The sequence below is a fragment of the Eptatretus burgeri genome, chromosome 7 (genome assembly GCF_056783735.1).
Source record: "Eptatretus burgeri isolate ZD-2024b chromosome 7, Ebu_testis_v1, whole genome shotgun sequence".
In the NCBI taxonomy this organism is placed as follows: domain Eukaryota; kingdom Metazoa; phylum Chordata; class Myxini; order Myxiniformes; family Myxinidae; genus Eptatretus; species Eptatretus burgeri.
In genome coordinates, this window is record NC_140967.1 from 14,612,763 (window position 1) to 14,626,488 (window position 13,726).

At 44.1% G+C, this 13,726-nt stretch overlaps 1 protein-coding gene across 5 annotated transcripts in view; it reads left to right on the plus strand.

The window, feature by feature from the left end:
- The window catches only part of LOC147022718 (calpain-9-like), a 151,090-nt gene that overhangs the window by 84,295 nt on the left and 53,069 nt on the right, over window positions 1-13,726 (plus strand). For 4 of the 5 annotated variants that reach the window (XR_015059881.1, XR_015059882.1, XM_085887520.1 and 1 more), the window contains exons 7-9: window positions 6,459-6,544; window positions 9,075-9,152; window positions 10,337-10,500. Coding sequence is in view for 3 of the 5 variants with exons in the window: in XM_085887520.1 (XP_085743646.1) it covers window positions 6,459-6,544; window positions 9,075-9,152; window positions 10,337-10,500 (328 nt within the window). In the remaining 2 variants the exon portion in view is untranslated. The remainder of the gene's footprint in view (window positions 1-6,458; window positions 6,545-9,074; window positions 9,153-10,336; window positions 10,501-13,726) is intronic. The other variant, XM_085887519.1, reaches the window with a different exon arrangement.

Here is a 13,726-nt window from a genome sequence, read left to right on the forward strand (position 1 = left end):
TAGGGGGTGTTGAACGAATTTCCTTATTTGGCCTCATATGAGAAATGGCTGCTGGACTATAATAATAGAGCAGAATTGTTGCAACCCAAAACTAGTGATGACTATTCTTTGTCTTGTGAACTGCATGATAAAACCTTTGTAACTGTCTAATTCCATTCAAAGTGATCTGCTTGAGCAGAAAAATGCCTGAACTATTGATGTCCCTCCTATATATATATATATATATATATATATATATATATATATATATATATATATATATATATATATATATATATATATATATATATATATATATATATATATATATTCAGAAAATGGGCCAAGTGACTCATCATACATCAGTCAAAGTCTTGAGTGAAAAAATTATGAAACAATTCATTGGACAGCTGAGTTTGGCTAAAATTAGTAACCGATGAGGAAGTGTGTTATTCATTGGTGAAATGGTCCAGCAAGATGTTTTTGCTGAAGCAAAAGCCACACAGATGGCTTTTGATTTGAGAGCAGAAATATTGCAAATGAAAGTGGACTGTCAATAATTACCATACCCTCTAACAGTAGATGCTCTTGCAGAAGGACAGGGGAATCCACCAGATATAGTCTCACTTTTTTCCATGTCCTGGATACAGGTACCTCAGCAAAGAACCAAATCACTGAGAGAGTTTAAAGATCCACAAGATGCTGTTTATACCACAACAAGGGGTACAATAAAACCTTCCAAACATTTGTGTTTAGGACTAGTACTCACCACAAAATAATGGATGGCAAAGGAATGCAGGTTCCTTTGAATTGAGCTGGTTTGATGGTGGCCAGATACATCGAGATATCTGCCAACATATCGGTGACAGCATTGAAGCCATTGATGATGATGAAGAGCTTCATTAAGACTCCTCTATTGATGAATTCAGTTTCTGGAGCTAACAGTACAAAACACACAAGTAAGAATTTTACATTTTTTAATGCGAGATAATCAGGCATTTTTTGATGGCAAAAAAGTTTTTGTAATTTTTTTAACGGTTTTTCAAACTAAAACTTTTTTCTGTTGTTGACATCAGCTGAAATAAAAGGATTTTTCATGCAAAAAAGACTTTTTATTAAATTTTGCAAAATGTAGCCTTCAAAAAGTCATTGTAAGAGTTCATAAATGTGTTTTTATGTGTCTTACAATTATTTTGATACGTCACATGCCACTGGGGATACTTTTGGGCTCAAAAAAATCAATTTTTGTTGAAATGGATTTTTCCATAAAATCGACCTGATGATATTATGAATCACAGGGCTCTCACTCATTACCTGCCAGGCTGAAGGACTCCAGGGTCCTCTGGCTATCTCCCAGGCAGATGTCTGACCCATCCCCATCTCCTTGAGATGCTGATCAACCTGCTGCAACCACGAGGCACGTGGTCGGCCTATTGGCCTCCTCCACTCACGAGACTCCCTCGCTGAGAGAATCTGGTGAGCAGGATCAGTGTCAGGAAAACGAGCCACATATCCATACAGCCGCAGCTGACACTCATGGACTATGCAGGTAACAAATCTCATTTGAGTCTCTCCCAGTAACCGCCCATTGGACAGAAAGTCCAACCAACGATAGCCAAGGATTCTCCGAAGAGACCTGGTAGCAAAGGAATTGAGTCTCCATCTCAGATCCCTGATCAGAGTCCAAGTCTTACAGCAATAGAGCAAGACTGGAAGCAACAAGGACGTGGAAACTCAGACTTTCATCCTCCCGCACAGGTACCGGCAGCACGACACCCCATGATCCAGTGAATCCATGACTCCCCAGGCCCGACCCAGACGTCTGTTGACCTCTGGCTCACAGCCAGCAGACACATCTCTCTTTGACCTCAACATCCTCACCATAAGAGGTACAGACAGGATAGCAGTTTGCAAGATGTCATTGAAAGCCTAGATCTTAGTTTTGACCAAGGAAAGCCATAATCCAAGTGGCTACAACTCCTCATTCAGCCCCGCGAGGGCCCCCAAAAGGATATCTAGAGTCTCCGCAAAGATGATTGCATCGGGGAAATCATGCTCAGAGAGCTTGACATTCTCAAACGATGCACCTCAGCTTGACGTCTCCGACATCCTCCCCAGAATCCAGTCCATACGAGTGCTGAAATGCGTGGGGCCAGTATACACCTCTGATGAACTCCAGTAAGAACTGGAAATAAGACAGAGATGGTATCACCACATCTCACAGCAATCTCAGCACCAGAGTATAGTTCAGACATCAGATTGACCAGTTTTGGTGGCACCCCACGAAGACCAACAATCCTCCAGAGGGCAACACGATTCACTGAATCAAATGCTTTACAGAGATCAACATAGGCTGCAAGTAGCGCCTGCCGAAACTCTTGTTTGCATTCAGTGAAGACCCGAAGAGCAAGGATACAGTCAATCATTGACCTCTTTGGTGTAAAGTCTGACTGTTCTGGACGCTGGTGCACCAAGCAGATGGTGGCGAACCCTAGCAATAATTATCCAAGAAAAGAACTTGCCCGGCACTGAGAGCAGCATCACCCCAAGGTAGTTGTTGCAGTTTTGGCGATCACCCTTTCCTTTCCAGAGAGGGACAACAAGGCCTATCACCCAGTAAGTTGATATGCTACCTGTGTTCCAGGCAGAGCACAGAACTGCATGCAACGACACAAGTTCAGCATTTCCACTAGCCTTGAGAAGTTCAGCATGGATGCTACAAATCCCAGGGATGTTACCCCATTTCAAGTGGTTCACCACAGCCTGTGTTTCCACAAATGAATGTGGACCATAGTTGATTGGAGCGTCAGCAATCAGGATTGTAACACCCCTGACATCCAACTCTCTACAGCTGGTGGATCAGCCTGGTACAGCCATTCAAAGTACCCGGCCCTACGGGCCTTCACTTCGGACGTCTCTGTCAAGAGCCCACCACCCTCTGCTCTATATGCAGTACACAAAGGAATGGGCTTGGAGGAACGCAATGCGCAAATTCTCCTGTAAGCAGCACGAGAATCACTTGACCACAGGTGATGCACTACCCCCTCACAGATTCCTCGCGCATAGACCTCCATGTCCACCATTTGTGCACAGTTTTACACCTCAGCTGCCTGAACAGCTCAGCTCAGCCATTAAGCCTTCCCCTGTGACACTGATAAACACTTTTCAGTACCGCTTGAGAGACAAAATTCTTCTTCGCCCTACGGTGAGTTCCAAAACCTCCACTGGCAACGTCGAGGATGGTGGTCTTGAAGGCATTCCACAACTCTTCAGGACTCAGCCTGTTCGCAAACTCCTTAGCTACCCTCTCATTCTTGAGCTTGCCAACATCCAGCTGAGGCTGGAATGGTACCATTCTCCTGGATTTAAGCTGCAACTTCAGAGTTGCTACAATAAGCCTGTGGTCGGCATTCAGGAACTGAGCACTTCGGCAGAACCTGCAGTTCTGGATCATCCTCCAGCGACCATCAATTAGCACATGGTCAATCTCCTTTGCCACACCACCAGCGTTGGAATAGCAAGTCGAGCAATGAGCCTGTCGGTGCTGAAACCATGAACCAACCATCCTAAGTCCGTGACGTCTTGAAAAGTGCTATTCTGGTTCACAGTTACAGACCCATTGGGTCCAAGACGTGTCTCATAACCATCCCTATCAGTTCCAGTTGATGCATTGAAATCCTGCAAGACTAGAAGAGTATCTTGCCTGGGGTACTGATGAACCACAGACTCGAGCATGGCATAGAAGGCATCCTTCACGGTGAGATCTCTTGCCTCAGTCGGAGCATATGCAGAGACCAGGGAAATGACACCAAAGGAGTGACGAATCCTTAGTCTCATAATACACTCATTGACCATTGTTACTTCAATTACTTCAATTATCATTGGAGTCAGCTAATTGGGCACAGCTACAGCAACTCTTTTGGCATGGTAACCATCATAGCAATCAGACCAAATAGTAGGTGTCACCACCCACTATGATCTCACCGCAGTCCGGTCTCCGAACCTCAGAAAGTGCTGCAATACCGATGTCCAAATGCTTGAGCTCAGATGATAACAGAGACAGGCGATCATCCTCTCTTGGGGATCGGACATTGCAGGCACCCGCCCAAAGGGACCGCCTTAGGTTAACTCAAGGAACCACCGTCTGGTGGATGACACCTCAGCACCACCTCGACAAACATGATCACAATCTGACCCGGACTCCTATCATCAAATCCGACTGACTCCAATGTGTCGCAATCTGACTGCGATCATCAAAGATTTGGGGAGTCCTGAAGGCTTTGCCCCAATCCTGTTATCCGGTGAGCTGCCCTGTGAAGGGCAGCTGCACAGGAGGTACTCCTACGGAGTCGGTTTCCCTGTTTTTCTACTTTTAGAATGTTTTGCGGAATGAAGGGATTTACGATGGCCGGAGTGCAAATTCTGCCACAAACCTTCTCATCAAAAGTAACCCAACTGCAGGAGGACGTCCGCAGACACAGTTGGGCACTAGATATGGATGGCCGTTGGATCACAAGGAGTCCCCCCCCCAACTCTCCTATCTACTTTCTCAACAATCCTCTTGAAGAAGTCCTTTCATTCAAGCTTCTGGGTCTCACTGTCTGCCATGATCTTTCCTGGGAAAGCCACATTTCCAAGCTGGCCTCCAAAGCCAGTCACCGAATGAGCATCCTCGATCGTGCAAAGTCCTTCTTTGCACACCTTAGCTCCTGACCACATACAAAGCTTTCATCCGCAGCCTGATGGAGTACTGCTCTCCCCTCCAGGTTAGTGCCCCCACCTCTCCCCTTTCTTAGCTTCACGCTGTGGAAACCAAGGAATTTAGGATCATTGGTATCTCCCACAATGAGGCTGAATCTTTTCGTCTCTCACTCTCTTATCGCAGGCAGGTTGGTGATCTTTCTGTCTTCTACCGTCTCCTTTCCAGCCTCGCCCCCCCCCTGCTCTGTCTGTGATCTGTCCCCCTCCTCTTATTTCCGTATGGAGCTCAAGGTCCTCCAGCAACCCCCTTCTGGTAAAACGACCAAAATCAAGAATCACTGCTCATCTTCACTCTTTCTTTCCTCTTTTTACTACCTTTGGAACAAACTCCAACACTGTCGTTTAATCCCACTCTTCCCTCCAGGTCTTCAAAACAGCTGTTTAACACCATCTTTTATCTTTCCCCGTACAAAACCACGATCTTTTCTACCCCTGTTAATCCACCCCAAACCCACCTCCTTCAAGTTTCCTGCTTTCCTTCCTGAAAGTCCCTGTAGTGTAAGGACTTGAAAGTCGCTGTAGATCCATCTTGGTTACTCCGTGTACCCCGCCCCATCCTTCTGCCTTCCACAGGTCTCCTCACGTCTCTGTTCCCCACTGTTTTGTGCTCCCTTCCCCCCTTTGTCTCCTGCTCCCCTTTTTATGTGTTCTGTGTTAGCTCTAATTTGAGCCTTGACATTGTCTATAAAATAAAATTAAAAAAAATCTGGATATAAAACTACAGTATTTCGTAATTTTGATTAGTTTGGCGAGAGAGGCGCTTTAAAAAAATGTTCTTGGACTAAATATACACAGTAATCCAGAGTGAGAGGCGAGCGGAGAAGCCGAGCCATTCACCATTTTCTGTGATGTGTACGGTGCAGTGCCAGTGTGTATCATTTGTTCCTCGACTTTTATCTCTTACATTATCTCGACTTTTATCCTTCCTCGGTTTTGTGATGGGAGTGACTCAGATTGCACCATTGCTCCTCCAGGCCAATATGAATTCCCAAAATGTTCATTAAATCATGAGAGCATTCCTAAAATGAAGATCCAGTCAGCAGTTGTATGTTAGGGTGAGGGTTAGGGTTAGGGTTGTTAACAGTAGTATGTTAGGGTGAGGGTTCGGGTGAGGGTTAGGGTTGTTAACAGTAGTATGTTAGGGTTAGGGTTGTTAACTGTTGTATGTTAGGGCTCGGGTTCAGGCGAGGGTTAGGGTTGTTAACAGTAGTATGTTAGGGTTAGGGTTGTTAACAGTAGTATGTTAGGGTTAGGGCTTGGGTTAGGGCAAGGGTTAGGGTTGTTAACAGTAGTATGTTAGGGTTAGGGTTGTTAACAGTAGTATATTAGGGTTAGGGCTAGGGTTAGGGTTGTTAACAGTAGTATGTTAGGGTTAGGGCTTGAGTTAGGGTTGTAAACAGTAGTATGTTAGGGTTAGGGTTAGGGCTGGGGTTAGGGTTGTTAACAGTAGTATGTTAGGGTGAGGGCTAGGTTTAGGGTTGTTAACAGTAGTATGTTAGGGTTAGGGCTAGGGTTAGGGTTAGGGTTGTTAACTGTAGTATGTTAGGGTTAGGGCGAGGGTTAGGGTTAGGGTTGTTAACAGTTGTATGTTAGGGTTGTCATGCCAAAACAATACTTCTCGCACATATAAATGTGACTGTGTTGTTCATCATTTTGAGGCCTCCTTTGGGAGTGTCACAGGCTTGGATGCATGATTTTATTTTTGTGCTTGCTTGTAGGTGTTTTTCCAAGAGCAAGCTGTACGGCTTGTGAGACTGAGGAACCCTTGGGGTGAGGTTGAGTGGAACGGACCGTGGAGTGATGAGTACGTGCTCACAGAGTCAGCGACTTCTGCCCGAACACGAGGAGAGAAATAGTTTAATAATTAATAAATCACTCGAAGTGCTTTTGTAATTCTGTTCTGTTGTTTGCTTTTGAGTATGGTAATGTCATACAACTGGTGCTATCCTCATACCAGTTGGTAATTTATGCAATCTGCAATGCAGGAAAGATGAAATGCATGGAAATAAATGTCAGGCTTCGGACAATAGACAAAATGAACATGACATTGATTGACGTTCCAACCACGGTGATAAGCAAGGAGAAGCTGACGTTTCTGGCGTTACTCCTTCATCAGAGCAAAAAAGTTGTTTGGCTCAGTTGAAGGGTTAATTGCCGAAACATCAGCATTTACTTTCTTCCCACTGTGGTTAACATGTACCTCGATCAAAGTCCTGTGTATTTCATCCATTGTTCTACTTGTCCAGAGACGTGGATTGATACTTACCTTCAAGACTGGCTGTTCATCTTAATGCAATTAGGAGTCGATTGGTCATTTGATTTGAGATTATGGATGATTTCCTTAGATTTTACATCGGACCTCCCAGGCAATTGTCAGTTACACATCTCAATATATCATCTTGCAACCTTTCCATGGAATGTTTATTTGCCTGACAGCCATTCTGCCGGGGCTGGCGATCCTGCAGATACTCTTATTTTAGCACAAAAAAGATAAACAAATCGATGATCACACCAAAAGAATAAACAAACATACAAATGTCAAATGAAGGCAAAGTACAACAGCGAAACAACATTTTTTTTAAATGGTAAAAGTGGTTAAACAATTTGTACAAATTGATTCCAAAAATTACTGGCTCCATGACAAATCTGAAGAATTCAAAACAAGGCAAAATACAAGCAAACAATTTATCAGTATATACCCAAGTCTTAAGGAAAATGTACAGAAGATAGTGGCAGATCTCCTGACTAGCAAACAACTAAAACCCTCTTCCGTGACGTCATGCAGATGAGATCTCCAAATTTCTTATGAAATTCTGTGACTTGTTGGGATAATGCTTCCTGGTGAGGAAATAAGAGGACATTATCCACACCATCAATTTTTTTTTTGTCCTGGTTTTGAGTACTCTTCCAACTGGCTTTCCAGCTTATAAGTTCCTCACCCACCCAAAGTAAGGATATTTTCCCACAATTAATGGCTTGGGGAAATCCTCAGGTCACATCTACTTGCCAGGTAACCTTCGTTGGGATTGAAACTGGTGTTGGCTTAACGTTGAGGGTAGTGGCTTGGGATCCTAAGGGCCTGAGTTCAAGCCCTGTTTTCCGCTGAATTAACACCAGGGGGTTGACTCAGCCTGTCATCCTTCCGAGGTCAGCGAAATGAGTACCAGTGTAGCAGCGAAAAGGCTGCACACAAAGGGAAGGGGTATTGACCGATTTATTAAATCTGGTATTGGTGTGGCACAGGCATGATGGCCCGAATGGCCTTCTCCTGTGTAAAATTTCCTTGTAATTCCTTCTAATTAACTATATATAAGAAGATTTGGAGGGTGAAAAATTATTTGGGAAAGCCTTACAAGATAAGGATAACTGCCGCGTTGTGAGATTTGGAGCCTTTAATGTTCACACAAAAGTGGATAGGAGTGGGAGGAAAGGGGGCAGCTGAGGATAGGAGAAAGTAAAAAGGGATGTAAAAAAGTAAATATGGCAGTGAAACTCAATGTGTGCGATTATATAATCTGCAATTAACCTGGGTATGGATTAAGGTTTCCTTAAAAGTGGTAAACAATGGTAAAGCACATGTACTATTTGAATACAGATCCTTCATCAACATAAGTACCCTCCCTGCACCCTTTGAAAGAAGTGACAAGAGATTAGCAGGAATAGTCATGGAGACACAGATATGACACTAATGAATGGGTTTAGTTGGCTCCCAACATCTGGAGCTATTTGAACCCTCAACTCTGAGGAGGTATGAATTTCCCTGATGAGTCATCAGCCATGAACACGATCCCACACAGACAAAAAAAGCATCTCTGATCCACAGGAGGATTTTGATTTGAGATTGTTCAGTATTAAATGCTAACTTTTCATCTCAAGGCGGAGTGTTGAGCAGTCTTGGCTCGCCTACAAATTTGCAAGGTTTTCCTGATGGTTAAATGGCACCGCCAATATATCGCTGCAATGTCATAAATGTTCCTAACCTTCTACAGTGCACACCAAGCTCTCTTCTGTCTGCAGAAAAGCCAAAGGAACGTGTAAATAAAAGCTGAAATCCACTAAGAGGAGCTGTCAGTAACAAAAAATAAGTGAAGAAATAAACATATTTCTCATCATGAGTGCGAGAAGAAAAGACCCTCATGAAGGGTTTTTAAAAAGCCATAAACCGTATCTGTACTCCAATTAACTACAGTTGGATTATTATCGACAATATCAAAGTTGGCTCTCGTATTGCCAGTGCAGTGAATTAATGTCTGTAAACCAAGAAAATATCACAATTTTCTGTGTTTCGTTATCTATCTTGTCAATTCCTTTTCCTGCTCTTCTTCCTTCTCCAGCTCATGGGAATGGCGGGTTTTGGAGCCCAAACAGAGAGCCCGTCTTCAGCAGATTCGTGCGGAGGATGGAGAGTTCTGGTACTTTTTTATTTTAAAGTTTGTCTACATTGTCAAGGCTCGCATCAGAGCTAACACACAGAAAATATAACAAAGGGAGCAGGAGATGAGAGGGGTGGTCTGGTGGATCTCAAGAACTGAATTGTCCACTCGGGCAAAGTATATTGAAAGAGAATCTTTAATTTTACTTACATGGAGGGGAGAACACTAATTGCAATGCATTCAATGATCTCTGCTAACAAGAAACCCAAAGCAATCCTTCTAATACTCATTTGACATCTAAAAATGGGAGGGTGAGACATTTGGCAATTCAATTACGGGATAGCTGATGGGCACAAGGCGAAAGTTTGCAGTGTTAACAATCAGGTCAGCCTGTTTCTATGCAGCGAGCAAGACCTTTTTCACAGTAAGATATTCATTTGTCATTATGTAGGTGAAAAGACTGTTGAGAAAAGGGAAACTTTACTGACAGCCAATTCGACTCCAGTAAAAAAATTAAATTTATAAAGCACCAGCAACAAATGAATATAATTGAGAATACATGAATATAATTCTTTTTCTTCCACAGTGGGGAACAGATGCACAAAACAGGAAGCAACAGCCACATTAGGAGATCTGTGGAAGGGAGAGGGATTGGGTGGAGTATACAGTGTAAATAAGATGGACATTACAGGGACTTTCAGAAAGGAAAGCAGGGAATTTGAAGTCGGTGAGTTTGGGGTGGATTAACAGGGGTAGAAAAGATCATAGTTTTGGATGGGGGAAGATATGAGGTGGTGGTGAACAGCTGTTTTGAAGACCTGGAGGGAAGAGTGGGATTAAAGAGAGAGAGTGAGAGTTTTTCCAGAGGTGGGGAAAAAAGAGGAATGAAAGCGTGAAGGTGAGCAGTGATTCTTGATTTTGGCAGTTTCACCAGAAGGGGGTTGTTGGCAGACCCTGAGCGCCCTGCGGAAATATAGGGGGGGCAGAGCACAGACAAAGCAGGGTTGGCAAGGCTGGAGAGGAGATGGAAGGCAGAAAGACCACCGATCTGCCTTTTATGTTGATTCTGTCACAATGCATGTGGTTCATTTATTTATAAAGATTGAATGACACAAAGAAAGAAGAGGTTAAAGATGGAGTAAGCTTAAAAACAATTATGTATGCATTCATAAGGAAATGTGAGCATCACCATGAATTGTAATAAGCTTTTTGGCCTTTTGTAGGATGTCGTTTGCTGATTTCATGAAGAACTTCTCAAAACTCGAAGTTTGCCACCTGTCTCCAGACACACTCAGTCTGGAGGATGACCCTTGTACCTGGACAGTGACTGCACATGAGGGCCGCTGGCTGCGTGGATGCACAGCTGGAGGTTGTTGTATTTATCCAGGTGTGGCCTCTATATATATATATATATATATATATATCGCTTATTACCATGGTCTATCCACATGTATCCACAACAAAGGGACGAAATTTTGCTTGGATGAGTACAAAGGAGTTTAATCGTTAGTCTCTCCCATCAAACAACATATGCCTATCCGGATCGCTCATTTAATCCCCATCACACTGTGTTCCCTTTATAGCCTCTGTGCTTCACACCATGCCATTACCACGAAGCCTTTGTTTCCTCGACCATCTAGATTCTCGAGTAATTCGTGCATTATTGTTTTTTCCAATTTTTTTTTTCTTCTGTTTTTGTGTACTGAACAATTGTGACATGTCTGATCTTCAAGTAAGGACTCTCCTCTGTCTATGGTGACCATAACCTTTGTGTTACATACTGACTTGATTGAGCCATAGACAATCACGATGGTGTTCTGTGAAGCAGCAAGTCTTACCAATCGATCAAGCTTCCAACCAATTTATTTTCAAATGAGTAAGTCAATCAGTTGGTTATTTAGTCATGCTGTAAAACTTTTGATTTGTTATTGTTTATAATTTTTTGTGGACATTGTCGAGGCTCATATAAGAGCAAACACACAATGCACAACAAGGTGGGCAGGAGACAGGGGTTGAAGTAGGAAGGACAAAACAATGGAGAACAGAGACATTATGAGATCTGTGGAAGGGAGAGGGATGGGGCGGGGAACACGGGGTAAACAAGATGGATATTACAGGGACTTTCAGGAAGGAAAGCAGGGAATTTGAAGGAGGGGTTGGGTTGGATTAGCAGGGGCAGAAAAGATAGAGGTTTTGGATGGGGGAAGATAAGAGGTGGTGGTGGTGAACAGCTGTTTTGAAGACTTGGAGGGAAGAATGGGATTGAAGAGAGTGTTGGAGTTTATTCCAAAGGCAGGAAAAAAAGAGGAATGAAAGAGTGAAGGTGAGCAGTGATTCGTGATTTTGGAAGATTCACCAGAAGGGGATGCTGGCAGACCTTGAGCACCCTGCGGAAATATGACGTGGGGAGGAAGAGCAGAGACCAAGCAGGGGGGGGGGTGAGACCGAAGAGGAGACAGTAGAAGAAAGAAAGACCACCGACCTGCCTGCGGTGAGAGAGTGAGAGGCCCAAAGACTCGGCCTCACTGTGGGAGTTACCAATTATCCTAAATGCTTTGGTTTCCACAGCATGTGCCCAGGAGGGTGAGAGCAGTAGCACCAGCCCAGAGGGGAGAGCAGTACTCCATCAGGCTGTGGACGAAAGCTTTGCATGTGGTCAGGAGCTCAGGTGAGCCGAGGAAGGACTTTGCATGACGGAAGATTCCCAGTCGGCGACTGGCTTTGGAGGCCAGGTTGGAAATGTGGCTTTCCCAGGAAAGATCATGGCAGATAGTAAAACCCAGAAGCTTGAATGAAAGGACTTCTTCCAGAGGATTGTTGAGAAAGTACGTCGGGGCGAGGGGGTGGGGGGGGTTCCAAATGGTCCTTTCGGTGAGACAAAGTGAGAGTGTGAAATTTGTCAGGATTGAAAGACATGTTCCACGTGTTGGACCAGTTTGTGATTTTATCCAGATCTGCAGAGAGTGAAGAAGATGAGGCTTGCCGGTCTGAGGGATGATAGATGAAATGGCAGAGTATGGAGTCATCAACAAAGAGATAAAGTGGATTTGGTGCGACAGTAGAGGAAGTCTGTGAGCCATGAGTGGAGATGGCCTTGGACACCACAGGAAGAGAGTTTGGTGAGCAGGGCAGCGTGCCAGACCATGTCAAAATCACGTGATATGAGTGGGGATGTGGCTCTGATTTCATGTCTGGCATTGAGGACCTCCATCCGTTGTTGGGAGAGCAGAAGCAGCATATCCAGGGTTGAGTGACCTGGTCTGAACCCAAATTGATGATCGGAAATCAAGCAGTTGTAGAAGAGGAAGGATTTATTGTCTGAAGTGATGATGGTTCCATGACCTTGCTGATGAATGGGAGATGGCTGATTTGTCTGGAGTTGCAGGGATCTGTTTTTGTACCTTTTTTATGCAGAGCGGTAATGTTTGCCGATTTCCAAGCAGATGGCAGATGACCTTGAGAAAATGAGAGGGTGAATAAAACAGAGAGAGTGAGGAAGAGCAGAGAGCAGGTTTTTAGTACACGTGGGCTGATGCCCTCTGGATCGGTTGCAAAATCTGAGTTGAGGTTTGACAGCAAGTTCTCCACTTTGTCAGAAGAAAAGGAAACAGATTCCAGGGACAGCTGGTTGCGACTAGGTAAGGTGGGTACTAAAAGCAATGGGTTTCGGACACAAATTTAGATGCAAACACCGAGTTTAAGCATTCAGCCTTTTTATGTGCGGTGTCAGCAGTGTGGTCATTTTATGTAAGAGAGGGGATGGTGGGGGAACATCCACCAGAAACAGATTTGATTGGATACCACTAGGATTTGGAGGAGGGAGAGAGGTTTGAGAATTCAGATTTGAGATAAGAAAGATATTGTTTTCTGGCTCTCCTGAGGGTAGATGCACACTTGTTCCGAGCTTTATGGAAGGAACTGAGATTACCTTCAGTTGGGTTTGCTTTCCACGAGCACGTGCCCGTACGTGTATGGCCATATGTGCACAAAAAAAAACTTTCAAACCGCATGCCAGAAACAACTACACAGGCCATTCCTTCGCTCTCGCGTGGCCGTACGTGCAACTCCCCTCCCCCCCCGCGCCCCCCCAAAAACTTTCAAACCACCACACGGACGACGTAAACAGACGACTTCGCTCTCATAAACGATGACTGGATTGGGGCATTGTGTTCATCTATAAATGCGCATAAGAAATCGAGAAATTATTAGAATACAGTAAGTCATCACTATCCGGAAGTAATGCGTGCTCGTATGGAATGTTCTCATGCATTCCATAAATTATCGCTTGCATTGAAGTAACAACTGCTGTGATACTAACACACAGAGAGTTAATTAAAATCAAGTTTACCTCCCTGTCTTTGCTTGCCATGACATTCGCTGCCATTGGCCAATGCCACTCCTACGCACGGTAACTAAATGGCGCCCTTTCCCCATCGGCCACGCCTACGTAGCAACATGTCTTGTCATTGGTTTGGTAAATAAATGGCCACAGCAACGTGTCTTGTCATTGGTTGGTAAATAAATGGCCATAACTTGGGAAGCACTTGTCCAATTAATATCAAACCTTGAAAAGGCACATACACAGGTCCCCAGCAATATTCCTGGCATGTTTC